Raw genomic sequence first — 26,325 nt, 5'->3', positions numbered from 1 at the left:
TGTCTGAAGAGCAGGTTGAGGGATGAAAGTCTCTGAATGTACCACACAGAAACCTTTACATGTTGATATGAATGTCTGTCAAGCACAAGATTTGGTTCATTTGAACCCTTACATTATAGAAACCTTTCTTCACTACTGCCTAATTTAAAGGTTTATGTTTTCAGATGTGTCCCCTCCAGTCATCCAGGATTAAAATACTTTTGTAGGTTTCTTTTTTTACAGATATGGTGTCAAGATGGACACATAAATCTATGTGTTAAAACCTAGAAAAACAAACACACCATCTGCTCCAACACAGAAAATGAGAAAAACTGTTGACCATCCCTTTAAAACCCTTCAGATGGATCTTGTTTATGAGACAACTCAAATTATAATCAACAAAAATGTGTGAACACTACCTTCAGATAACATTTATTTATATTTCAGCCAAGGCAGACAACAAGACCCTTTAGTTTTGCCTTAATATTTTCTTTCCTTCACACATTTGCAGTACTAAAAGGCCGGGTCTGCTTTCATGTTTATGCATCCTTGATGATTTAGCCTCGACGTGACACCTTGACCCCTCCTTTTCCTCCTTTTATGATCACAGATGACTGCGATACCTTCCTCATGGGCAACCACAGTAATGATGATCACGCTGTGCTGAGGTGAGAGGACCGAGTTTCTTTGCCTGTGAAAGAGAGGGAGGGGAGGATAAAGGCAGCCGAGCTGTAATTAGCATTGCCTGTCATTCCAAATCTCCATGGAGATGTGTTATGTATGCCATCTACATCTTTGGCACATAATCGTGGAGGTGCAGGAGAGCGGGAAGAGAAATGGCTGTGAGTGGCGTTACACGGCTTTAAGCAAGTAAAAGATCGACCGCTAGACAACACCACCATAAAAACCATTCACGGCAGAGCAGCAGCAGCAGCAGCACGCAGCTGCAAACTGTGCTTCTAATGGAAAAATGTAAATTCTATAAACCAAGCTGTGAATGAGAATAAAGAAAGTGACATTAATGACGAGATTTTATCTTCAACACCAGGGGGGAAATTTATTATATTTTTATTTTTGCATAAAACACATGCCTGCATGACACATCACATAGACACACACTCACACACCTCTAACAATTTAATTCCATCACATTCACCTATAGAATCTATCATGATGACTTGAAACTGATGTGCTGTGTGCTTTTCCATCACATTAGACTATATACAACAGGGAAAGCTGGAGGGCTATAAATGCGACTTATCAAAATAATATTTTCATTTTAGGATAATAACTATTACCTGATGCATGTTCATATACAGGTGAAAAATTGATTTGAGGAATGATCCAGAATATTGCACTGAGCTACGTGGAGTAGGTACAACTGTGCTTATACATAACAACGGACCTGTAGGTCAGATAGACACAAAACTGAAGTGTAATGAAGATGAAATAAACTTTCCCTTTTTTATTAAACATAAGGCCACAATGGTAGACTGTGATGAATATATTATGAGTCATAAAGAGAAAGAAGCCACACTCCTCCTTCTTGGTTTGTGGCAACATGTCACATGGTTTCTACAGATCTGACACAACCAGAAGTGTAAAGGAATAAATCTAATCACAATACATCAGACACTTAAACTCCCATCGCTCGACATGAAGCACAAGTAAAACTGATGACATTGCATGTCTATTTTGTACTACCATTCAATTACTTTAAAGGAGTTTCTGTTTGGTCCAACTCAACCAGCATCAGTTCTCTACAGCTAATATATCAGACAATACTGTTCCACTTCTTACTGTACAAGGATTTACAAACAATGTGTTGCCTGAGCAGCATTCATATCACATGGTTTCTCAACCCCCCCCCAAAAAAAATAACAACTGCATTTTGTGTTTTTCGTCAGCGTTAAAAAGCACTCACAGGACAGAGACTGTACGATCAATGAAAAACGGACCTAATCCCAGTTCACAGTAACAGTTTTGCTGTACAAACCTATATTCACAAGTGTTTGCATGTTCTCACTTGACTGTTCACAACATTTATGAATGTGACACAATAACCTTTGTCATTGTTTTGGTCACTTTTTTAGATCCAAATGGAGAGTGAACTTGGTTTTGTATATTCCCCCCAAAAATTAACATCACATTAACTGATGACAAGCAAAGATGTGGCCAGATGAGTAAAACCCAGTCGCTTCATGTTAATGCCTCTAATAACTTTGTCACACAAAAAACATAATTTTGACTGACAGAAACACCAATCAGAAACACCTTTTATCTCTCTCACCAGCTTCAAACTGGTGAGAAAAACAGAAAAAAAGACTAATCTGTGATGTGGAATAAAGGATTTCAGTACTGGCAGAATATTATTCATTTCTGTAAAGGCCCAGCTAGGACATTTCCACTGAATGTTAAGCATATAAAGTTTTCAAAATGCATCATATAATGCTAGATCATGCAATACATGCAAACTGCTGTGACATGGAAATGAGTGTCCAATTTGATTTGGTACCACAGGGTTTTGGATGTATGACTGAGACAAAAACAAATCTTGTCTTGAGTAAAAAAAAATTCTGATTTGAAGGTCCTTCAAGAAAAAACAAAAAACAAAACAAAAACAGAGCTCAAGCTCTACACAGCGAGTTCATGCTCTTTCTCCTCTTCATAACCTGTCAGGTCAGAGTGTTGACCTCTGGCTGAGCGTAGCTTCCAGTAGCTGCCAAGATGTCTTTACAGCTCTCTGTCACAAAACACAGAAGATAAAAAACATTTAGTGAGAATTTAAAAACTCAAATAACAGGTGTGGATGTGAACTTTACATTGTGTGAAATGAAATGTCTGTGCTCAATCAAAGCAGATCCTCACTGGGCAGCGTACCAATGAAAAGGAAGCAGCACTTTAAGAATATTGTCATTATGGTTCATTCATTCATTCATTTTCCTAACCGCTTTTATCTGCTGTAGCGAGGAGCTGGAGCCTATTCCATCTGTCTTGGGGTGTGAGACGGGGGAGACGCCAGTGCACCGTAGCATTATGGTTCAATCCTTTCATTTTTAATAATTTCCTGCCAAATATTCAACCTATACGATGCACGCCAACCTGTCTCTATAACTCTTGGTGATATCTTAAAGTAAAAATTTTGTGTGACAGAAAAACCCAAGTGAATTTAATTTTAGAATGATTAAAAAGAAAATCCCAAAACTTGAGACTTACTTACATACTTACATACTGCAGCCTTGTAGTACTTACTGATCGAATTATTTGGAAATTTTACTATTGCTTAGGTTTGCCTGGTTCTAAAAAGACGCAGTTTTCCTGAGACCACTATGAGACCACAGGCTTAGACCACCTGTGTTGTTAAATGAAATGTTAAATAGAGTCACTCGGAAACATTGAGGCTCATCTCAGCATTTCTACTGTGTTTGTCTGTGTATCCGCCTGCTGCTACCTCTCAGCAGCACTTCAAGGTTTTTGCAGGAACCATTATGCACTCACCGTACGGAAGCGAGCCGCCAGGTCACACTGGTGAGACAATGTGCCTTTGGGCAGCCCAGGATGCTGGTTTTCAACATATACTGTAAATTGTGACAGTGGGTGCTAACCTTGTCACAGTCTCTCCGTGACAACCTTAATGACTTCACATCATTTTGCTTCTATTGCATTTTCTGTCAGTGATAATAATCTGATCATCTTCAGACCTGCTGCACCCATCAGTCACGTCTTCTTTTCCTGCATTCTGCTCTATAATACTATTCATCCCTTGCATCCTGAAACCGTGAAATTAAGCAGACACCATCCCCTATTGGTAGAGCTCTGAAGAGCTGAGCTAGAATGCTGCAATCTTTTTCTGTCCAACCTGTACAAAATGGCTGCAATCACATAGGCAGCCTTTTACACGTTGGTCCGGTTTTTTTTGTTCCATTGTCAGACAGCTGTGAAAACCCACTTGAACCCTTTTTGTAGGTGATGCGAACAAAAATGCATCATGTACGTGTAATGTTCGCTAACTTATTGACCGGGTGTCATTAACTACGTACTCACCAGACACAGGACTCTGAATTTAATTACCACATCTCCTCTCTGTCATAAATATTAGCTTTGACATGTTCTGGCTTTCCTCAGCTTTGGGTTGTTTTTGTCTCTACAATCAGAAGACAGCTGGCTTGGTAATCTTGCAAGCTGAGCAGATAATTTAAGGTATTATTAGAAAAATCAGTGTGAAACAGGCTGTGAACAATTTGTGTTTCCCTCTTTTTGTGTATTGGTGACTGTAGAATTTTATGAATACTGTATTCTATTTCACAATTTCTTATCCTTTCAGCATGAAAGGAAACATCCCTTCTTTGTGACAGAGATCAACCAGTTTTTTTGGTTTTTTTGTTGTTGTCATCCTTCAACATTGCAGAAACACAAGAAATTTAGGAATTGACTTCTGGGACATATAAAAACATCCTTTCTTGTAATGGGTTGTTGAAAAATGCTTGGGTATACATTCTCAGGAGCGAGGTTACAGTAAGTGCCTCATTTATGTGTTGTTTTTTCCTCAACAGTGACGTGATAATGAGCTTTGGTAGAAAAAAAATGCATGTCTGTTAAGTGCAATTTTGCAGGAAAACACCTTCAGTGTTGTTTGGCTGTTTGCAGATGGAAGTCAGGATGTTGACTGGGTGGGATGTGTGCTCAGGATGTCACGAATGAATCCATGACTGCTAAATATAACCGCTTCTTACAAGGGATATTGAACACAGGGTATATTGGGAAGTTCAAGAATGAGTTCTAGTGAACAAATGACAGAATGATAGTCAACTAAGGAACCTTTACTATCTTCTGACATCACCCATTTGAGAGCTCTGAAGTCAGAATTTCAAAACATTAGTCATGCATGTTAAAAATCTACAGTTCAGTCATCACTCAAGCACGTCTTCAAGCAATCAGGAGGCCTACAAGATTTAATCTACATGCCTGCACACAACAGATTGTTATGTCTCGTAACTACTGTCTCTGATCTAGCAACTCTGGGTGAAGATGGCCATTCAAGAAGAGCCCCTTCACCGGGTACACACCGACAGATAGATGATGCAATTAGGACTAAAAAGCTCTCCCATTGATTTCCGTTTGATCTGTCCTGTGAATAATGACTACAGACTGCTTTAGCTGTATGGGTTTAAAGCTAGTGAAGGGGAGTGAGTGCAAACAGAAGTTTTCTCTCACCTTCTGATGAGTCTAGGCAAATCTCTCAATGATTTACTGCAAACACATTGTTTATGAAGTCAGACAGCAAGAATGAACCTTTGCACACAAAGGTTTTCATCTATATTCCTCATGCTATTCTGTCATTCTCACCTGTCACAGTGAGCTGTCACATCTATCCAGTATCTGCCCTCCCACTCCAAATGCACACCTGATCTTCACAGATTTACAAACTCCTTCATTCATTTATTCATCTGCTTCTGCAGAGTCATCAGCCACCAACACTAGTGATAACGTTGGTGATGCCCTCAAATATACCTTTCATCAACTATGATCATCTGGTTGAAATGTGCAACAGCATCAATCTACTTTAAGACTGACGTTGTTAAGGAACGAAAAGACCTACTGAAATAAATATTCCTGCTGAGAGTTGAATGAGATTTGCATCAATCATTTCTTTAACTGTTTTGGATCTAAATCAACAAACAAAAGTGTTGAGTAAATTTTAGCAGTTGTGGAATATTTTATCTATTTTCCCTTTGGACAGAGCCAGGAAAATTTTTCTGGAGTATTGCTATAATGCTATTTCATTTACAGAGTGATCCATTAACCATAGAATGGCAGAAACACAACAAACATTCGTAACGTGTAACTCACCAGTGTGGACATTGGGGTCACCAGAGGTCAGGAGGAAGCAGGTGGCCTCTTTCTTGGTCTTGTCTCGTCCTCGAGAACACCGTAGGGACCATTTTTCACTCGGGGACAGTGGCTGGGTCAAGCTGCAACCTTCCTCCTCTGAAAGGGCTACATTTGCATCCCCATTCTGTTTGGAGTCTGACAGGAAGACAAAAACAAATGGTGACGTAAATGTCAAAGCTTTAACAAGGGCTAGCCTGGGGGCCCAGACAAAGACAGAGGTATATTGCATAACGTCTATATTTTTCTGTGATGTAATTTAATTTGATTGAGATATTATAGGGAGTAATTTGATCCCGGTGTGCTTCTGTCTTTATGGCTCTACATGGCTCATCTGTCAGACAAACCATGAAAAGCATCAGGAAAAATGAGACTATAAATATTCTGGCTGGTTCTATCACATTTTGACTCAATGCCACAAAATATTGACCACTGATTAAATGGGTTAAAACAAACATATTTCTATTATAAGCCTACTGAGTAAAGAACGTAAACAGCAACATGAAGGGTAAGTTCCATCAAATATACCAGAGGCAGGAACAGTATTTAGCCATGCAGGTAGATTTAGTAGGGTAGAATTTCATACTTACTTACTTCATACTGACTTAATGTCCTACTTATTTATCTATGTATTGTGTATTTATAGGGAGATATACACTATGCAAGAGCTGTTTGATCCTAGAAATGCTGTACTTAAGCAGATGCCAGTTTGCAGCACTCATATCGACAGGAAGTGAGTGTGATTTTGTTTCTACTGTTCACAACACAAACAAGAATCACTTACTATATTGGATTGGCATCACAAAACATTGATCCCTTAAAAAAGATTCATTTATACACTGTACCTAAACTTTATGCATGGTTAGACACAACAGCTATGAGAGAAAGCATTTTTCTGTAAATTGGATGAAATTACCCTTTGTGGTTTCATTCAGACCAAATTAAGAGTTGTCATTGTGTAGCAGTGTGGGAGGACACAACTGGGAGACTATCATCAGTTGGTTTGTAAACCCTGACTGAAACTCCGAATAAGTTGTAAAGAGCTTTAGCAACATCTAAAAAAGGGCCAAATAATGTATTACACCCTGACCTGAGCGGTTCCTGCTGACAATCTCCTCAGCAGCCAGTGGGCACGTGTCACTCTGAGTGCTGTCTCTACGGGAGTTTGTTTCTGATTTCCCAAAGGAGATAGAGTCGGTCGGGGCATCTGGGTTCGGGTTGTGCTTCTTCTTCTTTTTTGGAAGTTTCTGTTTGGCCATAGCCAGTGAGTAGTACATCCCAAAGTTATTGACAATGACAGGGACTGGCATGGCGATGGTCAACACCCCAGCTAGGGCACACAGTGCCCCAACCATCATACCCAGCCACGTCTGAGGATACATGTCTCCATAGCCCAGAGTTGTCATGGTGACTACCGCCCACCAGAAGCTAATGGGGATGTTCTTGAAGTGTGTGTGTTTGGAGCCCGTAGGGTCATCAGGTTGGACTCCAATTCGCTCAGCATAGTAGATCATGGTGGCGAAGATTAGGACACCCAGTGCCAAGAAGATGATGAGAAGAAGGAATTCATTGACACTAGCCCTCAGTGTGTGTCCCAGTACACGTAGGCCAACAAAGTGCCGTGTCAGCTTGAAGATCCGCAGGATCCGAACGAACCGCACCACACGGAGGAAGCCTAACACATCTCTGGCAGCTTTGGATGACAAACTGCTCAGGCCCAACTCCAGGTAGAACGGCAGAATGGCCACAAAGTCAATGATGTTGAGCGTGTTTTTGATAAAGGCCTTCTTGTCTGGGCAGCAGATGATACGCACCAGGAATTCAATTGTAAACCAGACCACACAGATGCCCTCCACAAGGGTGAGGATCGGCTTGGTAACCATTGATGACCTCTCAACCTCCACTGTATCATTTCCCATCACAACCAGCTCCGTCCGGTTCTGCATTTCTATGAAGGCTTCGTGAGTCTCCAGGCAGAAGGTGGTGATGGACACCAGGATGAAAAAGAGAGAGACCAATGCAACTCCCTGCACAAGAAAGAACAATTAATAAACACAATAGCAATATGAAATCAAAAACCAAATCAATAATATAATATCAAGTTTTGTTTTATTTGCTTGAAACGCTTTAAATCAAAGTTTGCCTTGTCAATTCAAGCTATATGTAATAAGATAAGAGATAATGAATGAATAATATATTCCTTTCTTAGTCACACAGTGAGGAAATTGCCATTATTAGGACAACATAAGTGGGGTAAGACACAGTTATACAGAAGAATAAACACTCGACAAATAAGATAAATAATAAGAAAGTAAAGAAGCAGTAAAAAGACCTGCCAATCAAATTTGTAAAGCAGCGCCCTTTTAAAGATAATTCTCAGGACGAGGCGTCAAGTGTGTCAAAGTGTCAGCAGTTTGTCAAAAAGCAATGAGCACGCTGAAATTGAAGCACTAAAGTCATCCGCAAAGAAAAATGACAAAAAGTGATAAAACATGTATTGTGATGGATCACTGTGAAACTCTCGCATAAGCAAAAGATCCCAAAAAGCGAATACTGTATTCTTTGAACTCTGACTAGCTCAATGTTCAAGAGAATAACTTGACATTGAATGTAATTTAAGTGCACAACATACATCCCTAAAACAAATAAGCCTCTTATGATATGGAAAATATTTTGTAAAAAAATCACATAGTCCAAGTGAAACCCAAGAGAAATATCAAATATAATGTACTTGCTTGTAGATCCACCACCATTGTCTCCTCATGACATCATATTACCTGCCCGCATAAGATTGATGATAGTAACAATCGGCTGTCAGATAAGGAGCTGTAGATATCATTTGTTTTTACAAGTTAAAAGTGCAGTGTGTCTACAGGAGAGTCTGGAAAGCAAAGGATCATCCATCCATTTTTTGTAACGTTTACCCTGTGCAGGACTGCAGGGCGGCTGGAATCTGTCCCAACTAACCCTAGGCATGAGTCGGTCGGTCTGTCTGTCTGTCTGTCTCCTGACTGAACACAATGGCTATGCCTGCCTGTGTTTGTGTTAACAGCGTGTGCTAACTCAACTCTGATGTGTCTCCATTGTTTACTAAAGCCAGGATAAATTGCAATGCCTCTCCAACCTTTCTATTCATCCAGCTGGATAAATATGTACATGAGCCTTGCATGCACTTTTCAATATTCTCCCTCGGGGACTTGTCACATACAGTATAATTCAGCTTTAGAGTGTTAGGCTGTATGATTAGAAAAACTAATAAAGCATGTAATATTCAATAAGGGCACGGATTCAGTAAGGACCAAAACAAAGTACATAAGAACTGAACAGTTTATTGAGTTTAGGGAGCTGGACAAATAGGAGCCCATATTAAAAATGGTAAAATGTAAGAACTTGCCTGTATATAAATATGCAGTTCACTGCATATTATGTACTTAAATAAGGATAACCTTTCATTCGTGACAAGCTCCTTCAGGTTTTTTTCTCCTGAGACAAGAAGAACTGAACCACAGAGTGAAAAGCCTGAATTCGATCCCAGGAGGAGGTTGGGGTTCCCCCTGAAGGACATGGTTTCCCTGGACATCACTGACAGGACGGTATGAGTCACAGAGTAAATCACAACAGCATGGAAGCAGGACTGAAAACAAAGACTTATTAATCAAGCACATTCAGGGGCTGAACATTTATCTACACCTGTCTAAGTTTATAGCCAGTAAATAATCTGTTTATTCTTATTCTGCATATCCATGACCAATTCACTGTAATTCCTTATTCTTCTTAGGCTACATATAATCACATTATTCCCCTCACTATATTTACTCATTATACACATAGAGTACATACAGAGATATATTTATTGAGTTAGCTGTTACTATTCTTGGAAAAATGGTATTATTAGAAGCTGCTATTATTTTTGTTCCAAGAAAAATAGAACAATCAAGAATATATCATTTGCATCGGTCCATGGCATCAACTTTTTGTCTTATTTAATATATTTTACTAAATTTAAATATGTTTGCCTTGTTTATTTTAGGGCTGATACACAAGGAAGACACTTTCATGTTTACAGTGCAGTAGTTTACATGTTTAAGTATCTTTGAGCCCAAAGCACCATGATGTTCATGCAGTGATAAAAGTCATTCTGAAGCCAGGTGAATATTAGCAAATGTACTTTCTTTCCTTGGAACACAATTGTAGCTTCAGTGGGTTGAGGTTGATAAAATCAATACAGTATATAAAATTATTTTACTATTATCATTAATAGCCATTATTTTTTCAATACATTTTTTTCTAGTGTATATCTTTCTGCAGCACACTTACCAGCTACAGATGTCTGTTCTTTTGCTGCAGTAACTATAGGATCAGCAAAGCCATATGTGAAAGTAAAATGTCTTTATTCTACTATGTTTGTTTGACAGTTACATGAGCTTCAAAATCAGTTTTAATTTTCATTAAGATTTAAAACGTTCATTTGCCTTGATTAACTGATGGTGTTGCCAGCGGTGACTGATCCTTCCTCCTCTCCTGATGAACACTGATCTCTGACCTCCAGTGACTAATTTTTTTGTCCGCTTGGGGTTTGGAGAGAGAAGCTGTAATTACAAAAGTGTCAAATTATCACGGTCTCAACTGATGTTGGCGACTTTTTGCAACTCATAGCTGCGTCTTTTCACATACAGAGACAGCTAAAAATAACACTGATTTGCAGTTGTCTCTCCTGCAGCTAATGACGGTTGTATCTGACTGCGTACTTTATCTGCAGTTTGTTTCTGATCAGTTTATGTACAATATAAAGACAACACACAACAATCTAAGGACAGTGAGCAATAGAGCCAAGAAAAGCAACTACAGATATTAAACTGCATATTTCTTTTTCCTGATTGTGAACACATTGTTTATATAAAAGCAATGATGCTTTTAGTAAAGGATCTGAATGCTCCTTCCATCATCTTTGTCCTTCATATGAATAGCCAATAAACATTCCCATTGAAATAATGAATGATTTATACAGGTGTGATGGGCCCTGGCCCTGCACAAGTACACTTCAGCTCAGTCTCTGAGGATGTGATGCCAAAACACTGGCGCCTAAAAAGACACCCACGAGACATTCATAAGGTCATCTGGTGTCAGAATCCAGACTGAGCAGAGGTCCCCCAGAGGGACACCCACCAGGTCCCAACTGGGTAAAACAAAGTCAGGGGGGAACAGGGCATGATGCACAACAGGCGTAGGTGCTGCGTGTCTTCGCAGCATCTGAACAATCCCACCCAAACCATGACCCGCAGCTGTTCAGCATCACACTTTGTTACTGACACGGACACGCTATATAGAAAAGGCTCAACATGCAGCCTGGCGAGAAGTTCACAGCTGCAGACACTCGTGTTTCCTCAGAATTCATGTCACACTGATTCATGCCTGAGAGGCAGAGCACCTGAGGACAAAGAATAATTAGTGTCCACCAATCTGCTTGTCACGGCTTGGTATCTGTAGAGTCATTCATCATCAAACCTCCATATGAACCAGAAACAATGGACACAGCCACCCCAACCACTAGAAAAATGCAAATTGTGCAGAAGTGGATAGACCCTAAAATCACTCACGGCAGAAATCAGGTTGAAATGAGTTCAAGCAAACTGCAGAAATTTGCAGTTTGCTCCAAAGTAAAAAATCAGACTGGAAACATGAGACAGAAATATAATAGTATTATTAATATTAATTAATTATTATTAAGTATAAAAATAATGAGTGAATATTTAGAACTGCTCAGCAGTCAAAGACTTTCAAACAGCCGGCCACTAGAAATAATGACTGTATATATTTGATTAATATCTGAAACCTGCAGATATATTACTGTACATAAAAAATAAGGGGCACCCAGAGCTCATTGTTTTCCTTTCCCTCTTGAATATAAATGGACTTTCTACAGTACAATCTTCACTAATGACAAACCTGCAACTTCAGAGTCAGTGGCTCAGCGCTGTGTATGAAAACATTGATGTTAAATGTCTTCTAGAAATGGAAAAATCCCAATGTTCCCTGAATATTCTCTTTGAAAGTAAGATGACATTCAGTAATGTGTATTTATGGGGTGTGTGGCCACAAAAGAATTCTGAAAGTCTGTGCAGACTCGGTAAAACAATCTCCGATCTCATGACAACACGTCTATTTTCAGCAAACAAGCAGCAGCATCAACAACTAACTGAATCAACACAGGATTAAATCTGCGTCTCTCTGAGAGTTTCATGTTGCAGAGGTCTTATTAACGAGGCTGAGCAGCTTTGATGATGTGCGAAAACTCAAATCCTGTGTTGTGTTAGCAGGAGAAGCAGAGGAAGGTGTTGAAGCTGTGAAATCCAGGAGAGGAAGAAAACATTCAAAACATTCTTTTATCAGCGGTGTCACATTGATAAAATATGATGTGTGAGAATAAGTTTCATCAGCAACCAACAGCAAAGCAACTCATTAAAGAATGCAGAGCTAAATCAATTTTAAATCAGTGTTAGCTGTTGAAGATGAGGTGATGTCAACATTTAACCTTTCAATCTCTGACTCTTTATATAATCTATGACAATTAACTGAACAACTTCTAATTTGACATAAAACTGGAAAGAAACATGCTAAGAGGTTGAATCCAGGTTCAACATTTCTATCTACATTTTGCTGTTAAATATTTAGAAATGTTTCTTATTAATAAATGGATTTTAAAAAATGAGAATATAGATTTCAAGAGTCCCACACATCTCAATGAAGACAAATTGGATTTTGTCTTCATATGGGTTCAAGTAAGGTGTTGGTTATTTCCTGTGTGAAAAGACATTTTAATTGCTCACCAATGACTTAAGTCCATCTTCACAGCACTGATTAATTACAGGCAGCCAGGCAGTGAAATAAATAACACCACATGGAGAAGACTGAAAAAGTAATCTTGTCGAATATACCAAATTTTAGAATAAAGCCCAGCCACCGCTTCATGCAGCTCTTAAGGTGTTAAATATTAAATAGCTTAGTGTCACATATTTCTCTTCATTAAATAGTCGTTTAGAATTACAGGTAGTTATTAAATTATTAAAATATTAAAACCTTGGCCTTGTGTCTAAAACATTTGATGTATGAATGAATGAATGGCATCTAATGCGTAGGCTAAAAAAGGTTTTGGAATTGGTTAGGGTTAGGGTTAGGGTTAGGGTTAACCCTAACCTTGTCAAGTTTGACTAATATGTGAAGGTTATACAAGAATATTTTTTCTGTAAATGGAGTTTCTGTTCAAGCAGAAAGGATTTTACTCTTTACATCTCTGTACCATCTCTGTTGGTATCCTTTCAGTAAAATCATTAGACCAATAATTCAATTCTTTTACCAGTAAAACATTCATTTAGAATGGACTTGTGTACCCTGACAACATTTCCTGTTCTGCTAAATGGATTCTTCCCAGATTTCAATCATGTGTTCCTGTTGAGGATTCCCTAGGTCAAGGCTTGGAGATCGGAAGGTGGCCGGTTCAACAGCGCAGACCAAAAGTATGGAGTGTAAGCTGGTAGTTCATCTCCTGAGCACTGCTGAGGTGCCCTTGAGCAAGACACTGACCCCACAAGTTGGTTTTTTGGGTGCTGTGTGACTGCTCTACAATCCTCCTCTCCCAATTTGTATGCCTACAGGTACCTTGCATATTTGTGTGTGTGTGTGTGTGTGTGTGTGTGTGTGTGTGTGTGTGTGTGTGTGTGTGTGTGTGTGTGTGTGTGTGTGTGTGTGTGTGTGTGTGTGTGTGTGTGCGTGTGTGTGCGTGTGTGTATAAATATATGTAAATGGCCACCCAAATTCACAACATCCTTTAATGGGTTCCTCCATGCTGTATTTAACCATTCTACAAGATGTAATCGAAATCCATCAAGAATCTCTGGTCTAATCATCTTAACATCAATCAGACTAAAGTGATATACTAACCCCTGAGGGGGAAGCACCAATACGAGCCTGTCAATGGCTAAAACAAGCCGTTTCATTGGCATTGTTCAAGGTCTAAAATGATTACAACACCCATCTGTAACTACAAGACATCTATACACCAAAATAAGAACAAACAAATCCCAGCTTTAAAATCAGAATTCGCCTTTAACGGAACAACTGTATACAGTATGTTTCCTAGCTTGGGACCTGACCTGAGGTCTGACACTTCAATACTCTGACTCAGTTCATATTTGATGGCACACCAGGATAATAGAAGCAAGGACATGACAGTTTGGTTAAAGTTGATGGGGACAGCTTTAGTTTTGCTAATATTTGGTTGCACAAATATTGGAAAACTTTTGTGTGATGTTCTGCACAGAAGTCAGGGAGTTCATATTGAGTCAGATGTCTGGAGTTGAGAGCTCTTAGTGATTTAACACCATCTGACTGCACTGAACAGTATGGTGCAGCCATATGTGATCCTCTCATGTCTCTGAATTTGTAAGTGGTACCATACTTTCACAGAGATGCAGCTCCCATCTGGGTTGATGGTGAGAAGGATGTGGCTTGAACGATGAGCAGATTAACGGTCGTCCTGCTTTCAAGAATCACATTACCTGAGCTGTTGATGTCTAAAGGCCATAAAGGTAACGTGAGTCCCAGAAAATGCATTCTGCATCCTTTCAGAACGCACACAGAGTAAACATGTGTACATGGCTGAAGTGGAAATGGATGTGGAACATTAGGACCAGCTCAATATGCATCTGTTGGCGCTCATTCACATTACACACTTCCAGAAAGATCTTTTCAGGGGTGAGAGACAAGATAAACTGGCAGGCAAAGCGTGGTCCTCTTCTGGCAACAGTGACTCAGAGACTGGTGCTCTACAGCGACAGCCTGCAAATGCCAACTGAACAGGAAGCTCAAATAAATACTAATTGTAGTCTGATTTCCATGCAACATGAACACCATTCTTCAACAACACTGCAAGACTCTGAATAGATGTTTAACTCAACAAACAAGCAAACAGAAATTAGAGTGTGCATCAGCCACTCAATGTATTTTTCTTTTAGATGAAAGCTTCTGGCCCTTCGTCTGACAACTCCCGCTATAAAGATAAATGCTTTCACATTTACTTCACTAAGCACTCTGTTGCTTTTGTTGCTAAGCCATTAGGCACAGCCTACTCTCAAAAGCCTACAGCTGGCTCCTGTCCCCTGTGGAAGAAATGAGAGCAAATTGATTTTAATTTACAACACAGCCATGTTTATCTTGTGGATAAACCACAATGCAGTGTATCGTGTTCATTACGAGAAACCGGATAACTATTTTTTTTTGGTATTAAAATCCCAAATGCACTTCAAACACTTCATCTGTAGTATGATGGTGATCTTTAAATGAATTATTGACAAATGAGATTGTCAAATCAACCTCAACAGAGGGCAATGCTGTTTCTCTCAATGTGGTATCGGTCCAGATGCTTAATGCTGATTTTAATTGATTATTTTTCTCTTGTTTATGCTTGTGTTCTATACTTTCCATTGTCTGATTTACTCTTTCTGCATGATCACTTTTGCAGCCTTTCAGACACTCATGTTCTGAGGACCTGTGAGTGCAAACCTTGAACAGGTTGTGTAGGAACACTTCAATCGCACTACACTTTTGCCAGGAAACTGAATTTTCTCTATTTTCATAGATTTCATAACATATTTTGATGCTAAAAGCAAAAATTACTCACATAGCTGAAAGAAACATTTAGTTGTCTGCAGAGAGCACAGTCCTTGAAACATATTGGAGGGAGAGAAACTTCAAAAGTTATGTTACAACAACTCACTGTATTAGTCTCTTTGTTAATGGATAAAAGTATACTCGATGTTGTTTAATCATCTTAAAAGTAATTATTTTTAATACTAATGTACATAATTCTGAACTGATTGGATTTGCTTAAGAAAAATATATTGAATATCCGCATGTTTTATCTGCGATTGGTGCTCGTGGTTACGTTTCAATCAGTCACTATTGCTCCAGCGCTTGTATTTGTATTTCAGATGTTAGAGTTTTACACCAGTTTGAACATCAATATGTGACCACAATAGAACACTAAACCTAGATTACATATGGAAATATGTTTTTGTGTCAACTAAACTCAACTGGCAGGAAAAGCTTGAAGACAAAGGTTTGCCTCCCATCTGAGAGGCTTCTTCAATTCTGAATGGCTGGCTAGGAGTTCTGGACATTGAGCATAGTGGATGTTGTCATGATAATTCAGTCATAATGACAGTTGTTGAAACCAAGGAATATCAGTTTCACCTATGAGCTGTGGAATTTTTAAAAATAATATGAAGAACAAAAACAATAAAAAGACAATTTGTTTTAATTTACCCATCATTATCATTCTTTTACACCAGTAGCAGCAGGATCTGTGTTAAGCAGATGTCAGCAGACAACTGAAAGGTCTATCAGGTGACTGTTTTACGTCTCATCTTAAACCCAAGGGCTATAATAAGATAATAACAAGATGCAGGCTGAGGTCAAAGGTCAGTTTCCTCGATACCTCCGCACCCTTTATAGACCTAACTGTGTGCACAGGTATAAAGTCTTGTCCAGCAACAATGTAATATCAACACAGCACAGTGGAAATAGTCCTGCTGATTAATTTCCTGGGTGGGGGATGAGTTTTTAATTCATAAAAACATTTCATTTTTAATTTCATTTTCGACAGTTGTTTCATCTGCACCGGTAGAGTACAGTATTGGTCTGTATTACACACACAAATTGGAAATTCTTCAGCCATCTATTTAGAAAAAAACGCAGCATTTGAAAAGACAGGATGCTCCCTGTGCTACTCTGTTCAGGATGCTGCGATCCTGGTTGATGTGTGGGTGAGTCTAGGTCTATTCCTGGAAACACAGTCAATGAAACAGATGGGATGATACAAATTGTGGTCAGAGAGCTGCCAATACAAGGAAACTCATCAAGTTTCAACTCAAATTGCCAAAAACTTCCCAGAGTTGTTTCACACTCCTACAAATCCAGCATCTTACAGCATATTAGCGGCCAATCATATCGATGTTGGGATGAATTTCCTATTATCATCACCACTGACGTTCTGCTTCACCAGGGTCTGGTTTGCTTGAGTAGGAGGATTACACAACAACTAGTAACTACAAGTATGTTATAGCTACACAGTAAAGCGCTGATGTCAGCATCTGCTTTAACAATGTCAAGTACGTGTGCTATCAAAATGGATGCTCTCTGGGTGTTTGGAACGCTAAAGACGGTCAAAACACACGGATTTGCCCCTTTATCTATATCCACTCCATAATTCAATAGTTCTTTTTTTGGCACATGCCCCGCTCTTTCTGTAGGCCAAATTCCCTAAAAATCCATCAAGTAGTTCATGCATAATTGATAGAAAGGCTGAAAAAAGACATTTCCTATTTTCATTTATAATCTCATTTCTCATCCATCCTGAAAAATATGTATGCTTGACTCATACAGTATGTCAGTGTCGAACACAGTGGCTGCAGTCTGGAACTTACGACAGGTTGTTGGGTTACATAAATAATACCATTTTTCATCTAGCTTTAATTTTAAAAAGGAGGGACTATCAATACCTGGTGCAGGTATTGATGAGACATAAATCAAAAAAAGGCTTCTACAAATTATTGATTTGGATTTCATGTTACCTATAACGGTTCATTCACTGAGGAGCACCAAGTAAAGGTTGAAACACCTGATTAGCAGGATCACCACCAACAACCACAACTCATAGTATTCAAACTGAAATGAACGCAGCAATAATGAATGAATGAGTGACATGTTGAGCTTGAGAATGGGTTCCGGAGCTTCCAATGGGCTCTTAATCAGCTGATGACCTCCATTATTGTAGTATCTCCTCTGGGCGTTTCCTTGAAACGCTCTGATGGTGCTGCCAACAACAACCTTCAGTCAAAGCCTGCATTCAAAATGCCACAGCAGTTTGTTGGAATTATATCTTTCTATGTTATGTTGGAATTATATCTTTTTATGTTATGTTGGAATTATATCTTTTTATGTTATGTTGGAATTATATCTTTTTATGTTATTTTGCTGTGGAAAGTTACTGAGCTTAAAGTTCATCTTAGGTCACATCACGTGACAGTTAGAACTGCTGACTTATGCTAAATTGCTTGCACAGCTAGTCGAGCAGAAACTCTTGCAAGGCCGTCTTCCTCTTTCTTCTCTGATAATTGGCGTATATCTTCTTAGATAATTGGCGTATAGCTACGATAGTTTTCATGACCTGTCTGCTTATCACCTCTTGCCAGGCCGTCTGCAAGGCCGTCTTCCTCTTTCTTCTCAGATAATTGGCGCATCATGACATCACCTGAATGTAACCCACTGTCTTGCCTGCTATCTTGCAGCTGTTGTGATACCAGGTGAACCCCGCCTTCTGATGTGCATAAAATCCATGTGCTGCAAGTGCATCCTCGCACTCTGCAGGAAGTAATCTCCCATGAGACAAAGTGCCGAGAATATTCTCTTTGCAATTGAAAAATAAACTTTGAAGCGTCGACATTTCACTGAGTGTTTTGTTTATTTAACTCTGTTCAGAAATTGTCCACAACCAAGAGAAAACGAACACGAAGCTGGAGGACCAAGGGTCTTTAGGACCATATTATTTGGCTCCACTTCAACAAGTTCCACTCTTTTGAACAGGACTAACCACTGACCACACTGGTCACATGACCAAAACCAGGCTTACTGTACACCCAGTCTAAACCACATGTAAAGGGGACTCGACTTCACTCGACAGGATCAAATATATGTTCACACTGCCCTGAACAATCAGATTTGTTTCACATTACGGAAGAAGAAAACAAATAAAGTCACATTATTCTTGTCCTGTGAATGGAACCACAGTTGGGGAGGGGGGGTTCTTGTCTGTTCATGTGGACTTTGATTACAAACTGAACACGTGTTCTTAAAAAACACATAAAAGATGGTTGAGTGGCATTTTGTGGGGAGCTTTAAAATGTTAAGAAGTACATTGAACGTGAACATTACTGCAGGAAAACTATATTTTACTGGAGTTACAGGGAATTGTGCACATAGAACATAGCGTTCCGTTGGGTGACTTTTCTCTAAATCTGTTCAGACAGTCACACTTCTTCCTCAAACACCTCCAGGACTGCTACACGGATTTGAAGCTTTTCGTCCCTGATAAGTTAAGAGATGAGGACGAGAAGTTATCTGATGGAGAGAAGTTATTTTTGTGAAATGTGTGGCAATAAATACAAAACCAGACTTTACTGACAGCAGCGCGTTTGGATGAACTTAATGGCGTGATCTGTTCAATAAAAAATGAAAAATCACTTTGGAGCTCGATGTTCCTCTCACAGCTCGGTGAGGTGATGGATGAGAGGATGGAGACTGTCTGAGGAACTCACCCTGGCTGCTCTGGACGAGTACGGGTCGTCAAACAAGGCCCAGATCTTCGGTTGCCAAACTTCGCAGCAGCCCCTCGACCTGTCGGGACAGTCCTCGATGCCGAACCGCCTCGGGATCTCTCTGTCGTCGTCGGTGTCGTCCGGTTCCGGAGGTTCAAAAGTATCCAAGGCCTCCTCCGCATCCCGGTGCTGCCGGTAGGTCATCCAGCAGCACGGCTCCACGTCGGTCTCATCAATCCCCCAAAACGCCAGCTCTTCCTCGAACAGCGGTCCACAGACGTCCGCCGGGCAGTGCAGTTTGCCAGTTCTGTAATAATTGAGCACGTAGGCGAAGATTCCCGGGTGTCTGTCGAAGAAGAACTCAGAGGAACTCGGTAGAGTCGCGTCCGAGTCGGAGCTGACTTGCGCGTCCGGTTCTGCCAGCCACGCCAGACGCGTCCCCGGTAGGGTCCTGAGGGTGCTCTTGTAGGTTTCATGTCTCGTTCCTCCCACGTTGATGATAATTTTGTCCGAGTCTTCTCCTCTGGCCATCTCCTCCTTCAGACATGATTTAGATGGAGGTTTGTTGCCCGATTTGCGCCCTCGGTAAGATGAAACACACACCGAGCTGATCATCGAGAAGCAGGGACCCTCCGGCTGCTTTGCGCCTCCGTTACGAGCTGGTGTCAGCTGGCCAAAAAAAATCAAATCAAATCGAAACAAAATAAAATAAAAATCAGAAAATGCATGTGAAGTACGCTCTCATTTTCAGATCCCGAGTCATAAACTGACCTGTTAAGGCTCATGCATCCAGAAACAGGCGAACGGTCCGGATGGCGCGCAACAGAAACCACCTGTTACAGTCTGGTTCCGCGTCAGAGCGCAGGTGGCGCTTCTGCCCGACAGATCACACCGCAAGGATTCCACGCAACTCCACGTCCATCAACAGGATTTTGATGCCAATATTCAAGCAGTTAACCCTGAGGTCATCGATTGTTATCTAAATTCTGCAAAAGTCCAAATTCCACAACTGTTCCTGAGAACTTTCTCTTCCAAACGCGCCGATCCAGCAGTGCGTTTACTCACGCACACCGAGGTATCCCTCCAGGTGCTGTTGCGTGTCAGACGTGGGGTTTGTTTTCCTGCTGGAGGATCTGTTGCTTCTCCACCAGTGGGATCTCTTCCCTTAGAGACACAGCCCGGTTGGATGGTGCGCTCAACAACAGGCTCGACAAGTTAACTCATTCGCTGCTGGAGGAGGATGGCGCATAATCGAACCACTCCCTCTAATCAGAATAGTCTGTTATGAAATTGTGTGTGTGTGTGTGTGTGTGTGTGTGTGTGTGTGTGTGTGTGTGTGTGTGTGTGTGTGTGCGTGTGTGGTTATCAAGGAAACGTGTAATATAACTGAACTGATCGTAGTCAACATACTAGACAACTAGCAGTGATCACGTGGAACCTGTTATGAGGTGTACCTTTGAGTGTTTCATGGCACAACACGGCTGATGGAGTGTATTATATGAAAAGGTGCACAAATATCATTAAAACAAATAATAATCCATTTAATTTGACAGTTTAAATGCTCCTTAAATGCTGCCCAGAAGGTCATTTAAAGACTTGAGATTAGAGCTGGTCGTTCCCAGCAGCCACAGATCTTTACTGTAGTGATGAAGGAACTAGAGAACATGAGCCAACAGGTAGCTGTGAGTCCGTGATGTGGTTGCTGATGTGCTGCTGACAGAACCTTAGACTGCCACCTAGTGGAACTTTGTTGAACAACATGTTTAACAAGCCTGTGGAGGATTTGGCTTTTGGTGGCAGGAGTGTTGCTTGAATCTACTTTAGTCAAATTAATTTTACCACATTACAAAATACTTGAGAAGAAAAGGTGCTTTTAGAAATGTTGGAATTATATCTTTTTATGTTATGTTGGAATTATATCTTTTTATGTTATTTTGCTGTGGAAAGTTACTGAGCTTAAAGTTCATCTTAGGTCACATCACGTGACAGTTAGAACTGCTGACTTATGCTAAATTGCTTGCACAGCTAGTCGAGCGGAAACTCTTGCAAGGCCGTCTTCCTCTTTCTTCTCTGATAATTGGCGTATATCTTCTTAGATAATTGGCGTATAGCTACGATAGTTTTCATGACCTGTCTGCTTATCACCTCTTGCCAGGCCGTCTGCAAGGCCGTCTTCCTCTTTCTTCTTGATGTCCTGGATCTGCATGACGGTCAATTGAGAAACAGCAGTTTGATGTTTTTCTACCTTAGTATCTTTTTCTTTGGCATGTCTCCTCAGAAAGTGTCTCAGGCAGGAACACCACCGGTCATCCGTCATTTCAGCCAGATCTGGTATGTTTTCCATGGCGGTAACCACTGTTTTGGGAATCCCCTTCAAAATGGAAGCTCGAAAGACTGAGTCATGGAAAGGCGAGGTATTATGTAGAAAACCTGTTTTAATGTGATATTCAGTTTTGGCCCGATCAACGTAAGTAGTCGCGTCCTCTCCAACTTTTGGAGTGAACACCATGTCATGGACAGCACACAGAGGCAAAGGGAAATGTGCGTTAAGACCTACGTCAATGCGGTCCAAATTTTCGTGGTCTAGAGGTTCATCTTTAGCCATACGACCCACCCCTGTTTCCTCTAGAACCTGTGGTAAGATAGACAAAGGACATACTTTAGTTAAAATCATTTGCATGTCACCACCACACAAGTCGTGGCCCATAGCCTGACGCTGCACGGATGCAAACCAATTGCGTCCCCCCGATGAAATAGGTGGCAATGTCTGAAGCATGGCATTGAGATCTGCTGCAGGGAAAGGGCGGTAGACGGCAACACGCCGTCCGGAGTTGGGGTCCACTGTATCCATCAATGGAGCTTGTACAGCGGCTCTGGATCGAGTCACAGGTCCCTCTGAGGTGGGCTGACAGGGAGGCGGGGTTGGAGGCCGGGGAGGGAGAGAAGGGAGGGGAAGAGCGGAGACGGGAGGTTCCGCTGCTGGAGGCCGGGGAGGGAGAGAAGGGAGGGGAAGAGCGGAGACGGGAGGTTCCACTCGGGAAGAGAGGCGACAGAGCTGTTCCTGAAGTGCAGCCACCTGTTTCTGTAAAGTGGAATGTTGTTCGTTGTCAAATGATACCTCATGATGTTTGAGTGACGTCTTGAAGTGTTCCTCCGCTTCTTGTTCTGCTTGTAGGACCCTCTGACGGAGTTCGTCTCTGACGCTGCGGGAGGCATTCCCTCTGCGCAGCAGCTCCGTCTTGAACTCACTCAGGGCAAGCCTCAGGTCCGGATAAGTTTTACTGGTCCTGAGGATTTCTTCAAACTCATCTTTAAGCTGTTTGTTAGCTCGTTCACAGGGCGCGGCCATGATTCTGACATGTTCCGGTACCACTTTACCTTCAGTCGCGGGTGTGGGCGCGGATGGGGCGGTCTGATCCATGTGCAGTTTCCCGCTGGTGATGTTCCAGACTGGTGCCTGGAAGTATAGTGACGGCGGGTCTGGTCTGGTCTGAGTCAGAGTCAGAGTCTGTTGTAATTCTGCATAAGGATTACTGGCAAACGGGTTAGTTTTGGAAAAAACAGATGCAAAATTCTCCCCCAGATAAGGAGGCGGGTCAGGATTATTCCAAGCACACTTTTCTTTGACCTCTTGTCTACTTACTCTGACTGATCCTCCCATTGACAGCAATCGTACATGTGACTTAACTTTTTCCACCTTTACATATGACTCTCGTGCCCGCCTTCCTGGAATACTGATTCTATTTGTTGCAGAGACAGTTGTGGCCAGTACATTTAACTTTTTAATGCATGCTTTTTCAACCTCTTTCATCAGTAAGACGAATGATTTTTTGGATGTTAGCGGTGGTAACCATCCTTTTTTACAGCAATCTTCAAACCAATCTTTCATTTCAGACTCCGTCTTACTGCGGATCTTTGTGGGCAGTCCCTCGGATGCCACTAAAATAGCAATTTTTGCTTGATTTTCTAATGGTGCACCATCTGGGTCGTCTGGAATTAAGTTCCAGTTGAACCAGTCTGTTTCCCGATCGAATTCACCTTCCATTGTAAATTCTATTAGGCCTTTTCCCAATTTAGTTAAGAAAATTCGGCGTCGTTTCCTCCGAGAACCTCAACACGGAACTCAGTATCACTCGACCCACGATCCCGGATCGTTTCACTAATATTCCCAGACGGGCGTCCCAGACGCAAAATCTCTAGCGCGCAGGATGTCCCAGACAATCCTCTCAGTCTACTCAGTTATGGAAGAATTTACCAGACGTTTTTAGCCAATAGTTTGCTTTAACCTCTACAGCCTAATGTCATCAGCTGGGGCAACCCCACAAACTCTTTGAGCGACCGCAGTATTAAAACAACTAGGTTTGAACGTCTGTAAACCTAGTTGAGTGTTCTTACTGTAAGAATAATTTAGGTGTAAGAACCACCAGACGCTGACACAAAGTATAATTAAAAGACCGATCAATCCAAACAGCGTCCGGTTTGACATTCACAAAAAGACGTCTATTAAATCAAATCACTGGTGTTCGAGTCAATGATTCTAGAACGTTTTCCAAATAGGGAAAGACAGATTTTAACCTTATACTGACAGGCAGAGACAAGGCCCTAAGAGGCAAAGTTCCTCTTACCTTACAAGTCGGGGTACCCTTTGGAGTTGTCTCTGTCCGGCAGGAGTCCAGCCAAGATCACGTCGGGGTCACCAAATGTTGAAGTGGAGCCAAATAATATGGTCCTAAAGACCCTTGGTCCTCCAGCTTCGTGTTCGTTTTCTCTTGGTTGTGGACAATTTCTGAACAGAGTTAAATAAACAAAACACTCAGTGAAATGTCGAAGCTTCAAAGTTTATTTTTCAATTGCAAAGAGAATATTCTCGGCACTTTGTCTCATGGGAGATTACTTCCTGCAGAGTGCAAGGATGCACTTGCAGCACATGGATTTTATGCACATCAGAAGGCGGGGTTCACCTGGTATCACAACAGCTGCAAGATAGCAGGCAAGACAGTGGGTTACATTCAGGTGATGTCATGATGCCCCAATTATCTGAGAAGAAAGAGGAAGACGGCCTTGCAGACGGCCTGGCAAGAGGTGATAAGCAGACAGGTCATGAAAACTATCGTAGCTATACGCCAATTATCTAAGAAGATATACGCCAATTATCAGAGAAGAAAGAGGAAGACGGCCTTGCAAGAGTTTCCGCTCGACTAGCTGTGCAAGCAATTTAGCATAAGTCAGCAGTTCTAACTGTCACGTGATGTGACCTAAGATGAACTTTAAGCTCAGTAACTTTCCACAGCAAAATAACATAAAAAGATATAATTCCAACATAACATAAAAAGATATAATTCCAACAGAAACTAAACAGTGAAGTCTCAGTGGCTCAGCGGTAGAGCGGACGTCTTATGACCGGGCATCGCCCAGACATCGGCGGATCAATTCCTGCTCCCGCCAGACATCCTCAGAGTGTAAGCTGACTGTGGCAGGTGTCAGGTCACTTCCCGGCCACTGCCGAGGTGCCCTTGAGCAAGGCGCCGTCCCCTTATATACAGTATATATATGCACAGTGAAAAGAGTAATTTCTCCTAGGGGATCTTCTTCTTGTTTATTTCTGTATTTTACTATTAATGCCTTCATAGACTGCCACAACATGACTTGAAGTAAAAAGTAAGAGTCATGAAAACATGCTGGAGAGGTTAGCAGTCAGCCTTGCAAGAAACAAACACAGGGAGAAAAAAGATTCACTTTTATAAATCAAGGAAAAACTCCCAGATTTTCATCTTGATGAAGTTTTCCGAATTACTTGTTCGAGTGTGTTCTTTAAAAATTCTGGTTTTCTTGAACAATTTGGCTGAGCTACGACCGTTTCACATTCAGTCAAGTTGTATTGTGTGAAAAAGTATTTCATAAGGAAAATTAAAATAGAAACATGTAGAAAAAGTCTCCACTTACATTCATTCTGTAGAAACATTCTCTAAATATAATTTTTAAATTTAACCTGAAATCTTTTGTATAGGATGCTCCAAGAGTTTAGCATTTGAACTAAAGAAAATTGCCTACAGTTCTGAAAGACGTTGTAGAATTTTTGGTAAGAGGACTACAAAAATCTTGTTTCAAATAACATAATTTGTTTTTCCTTTAGCTTGTTTCTTCAGTAAAATATTAATGATTTGGGAGGCAGCAACTCAGTCCACAAGGACTTGGCTTGGGGAAGGTTCAAGTCCCGTGTGGACCAAAGTATGGAGTGTGAATTGGTTGCTGGAGAGGTGTCAGTTCACCTCCTGGGCACCTGCTGAAGTCCCTTGAGCAAAGCACCAAACTCCCTGAGCTGCTGCTAGGGTGCTGCTTTGTGGCTGCCCTTCACTCCACCATCTCTCCATTAATTGCATGGTACACGCGTGCATGTGTGTGTGTGTGTGTGTGTGTGTGTGTGTGTGTGTGTGTGTGTGTGTGTGTGTGTGTGTGTGTGTGTGTGTGTGTGTGTGTGTGTGCGTGGTTGTCTGTCTTTGTGTGTGGCTCCGCGGTGCACTGGCGCCGTGCCCTTGTCCCCCACCTCACGCCCTATGCAGGCTGGGATAGGCTCCAACTCCCTGTGACCCGCTGCAGCGGATACAGTGGCAGAAAATGGATAATGGTACATCATCTGATTGCTTTCTTAATATTTTAGTTCATAGTAACTATGTTGAGCAAAAAAAGGAAGTGGTCAGACAAATATGTGCAACGTGAATTTACATGTACTGTTTAACGGAACGTGATGGGAGTCAGCGTTCTGCATGATTTGCAATGTCAAGTTGAGCAACTCTAGTCTCATACTGGCAAAGATAAAGGAACACTTCCTTAAACTGCATGGAAAACAAAAGAAACAGACTTTGCTGTGAAAATGACGTAAGAGTAGCACTTGCCGAGGTGAAGCCACGCATATCTGAACTGGTCTCTCAATAACAACAGCAAAAGTAATGCTGATTTGCAGGTAGGTCATTTCATGTGAGTTCATGCACTGTCTTCATTTTGTTCTTTGAAAAAGGTGACATTAATGCACAATTCATTAAATTAAACACCAGTTATGTCTTATATTTGAAAAAAAAATTTTTTTTTA

General features: G+C 41.0%; 1 protein-coding gene across 5 annotated transcripts; it reads right to left on the bottom strand.

The window, feature by feature from the left end:
- Positions 1-1,031: 1,031 nt before the first annotated feature.
- kcnc4 (potassium voltage-gated channel, Shaw-related subfamily, member 4) lies at positions 1,032-26,325 on the bottom strand. Of its 5 annotated transcripts, none has more exons than XM_068304263.1 (6): positions 22,357-22,425; positions 20,010-21,870; positions 19,239-19,907; positions 6,959-7,895; positions 5,830-6,006; positions 1,032-2,722 (listed from the first exon to the last, which is right to left on the bottom strand). In XM_068304263.1, the coding sequence occupies exons 3-6, from the start codon at positions 19,851-19,853 to the stop codon at positions 2,655-2,657; spliced, it is 1,797 nt and encodes a 598-aa protein (XP_068160364.1). In that variant the 5' UTR covers positions 19,854-19,907; positions 20,010-21,870; positions 22,357-22,425; the 3' UTR covers positions 1,032-2,654. The 5 variants fall into 5 exon arrangements, with proteins under 5 accessions (XP_068160364.1, XP_068160372.1, XP_068160388.1 ...); XM_068304271.1 differs by lacking the exon at positions 22,357-22,425 and adding an exon at positions 21,971-22,016; XM_068304287.1 differs by lacking the exon at positions 22,357-22,425 and having other exon boundaries at positions 20,010-21,609; positions 21,796-21,881.

The sequence above is a fragment of the Antennarius striatus genome, chromosome 2 (genome assembly GCF_040054535.1).
Source record: "Antennarius striatus isolate MH-2024 chromosome 2, ASM4005453v1, whole genome shotgun sequence".
Classification (NCBI taxonomy): domain Eukaryota; kingdom Metazoa; phylum Chordata; class Actinopteri; order Lophiiformes; family Antennariidae; genus Antennarius; species Antennarius striatus.
Note: the sequence above shows the minus strand (reverse complement) of the source record. Positions and strands in the feature narration are given on the sequence as shown.

What these genes read in the sequence shown, in the direction of transcription:
- kcnc4 (XM_068304257.1), bottom strand. Translation starts at nt 23,283, where the DNA reads ATGGAAGGTGAATTCGATCGGGAAACAGACTGGTTCAACTGGAACTTA. An exon ending in TGTCAGCAGGAACCGCTCAG is followed by an intron (nt 6,007 to 6,958) that starts GTCAGGGTGTAA and finishes TCTTCCTGTCAG; the next exon opens with ACTCCAAACAGAATGGGGAT. An exon ending in TGACCCCAATGTCCACACTG is followed by an intron (nt 2,723 to 5,829) that starts GTGAGTTACACG and finishes GTTTTGTGACAG; the next exon opens with AGAGCTGTAAAGACATCTTG.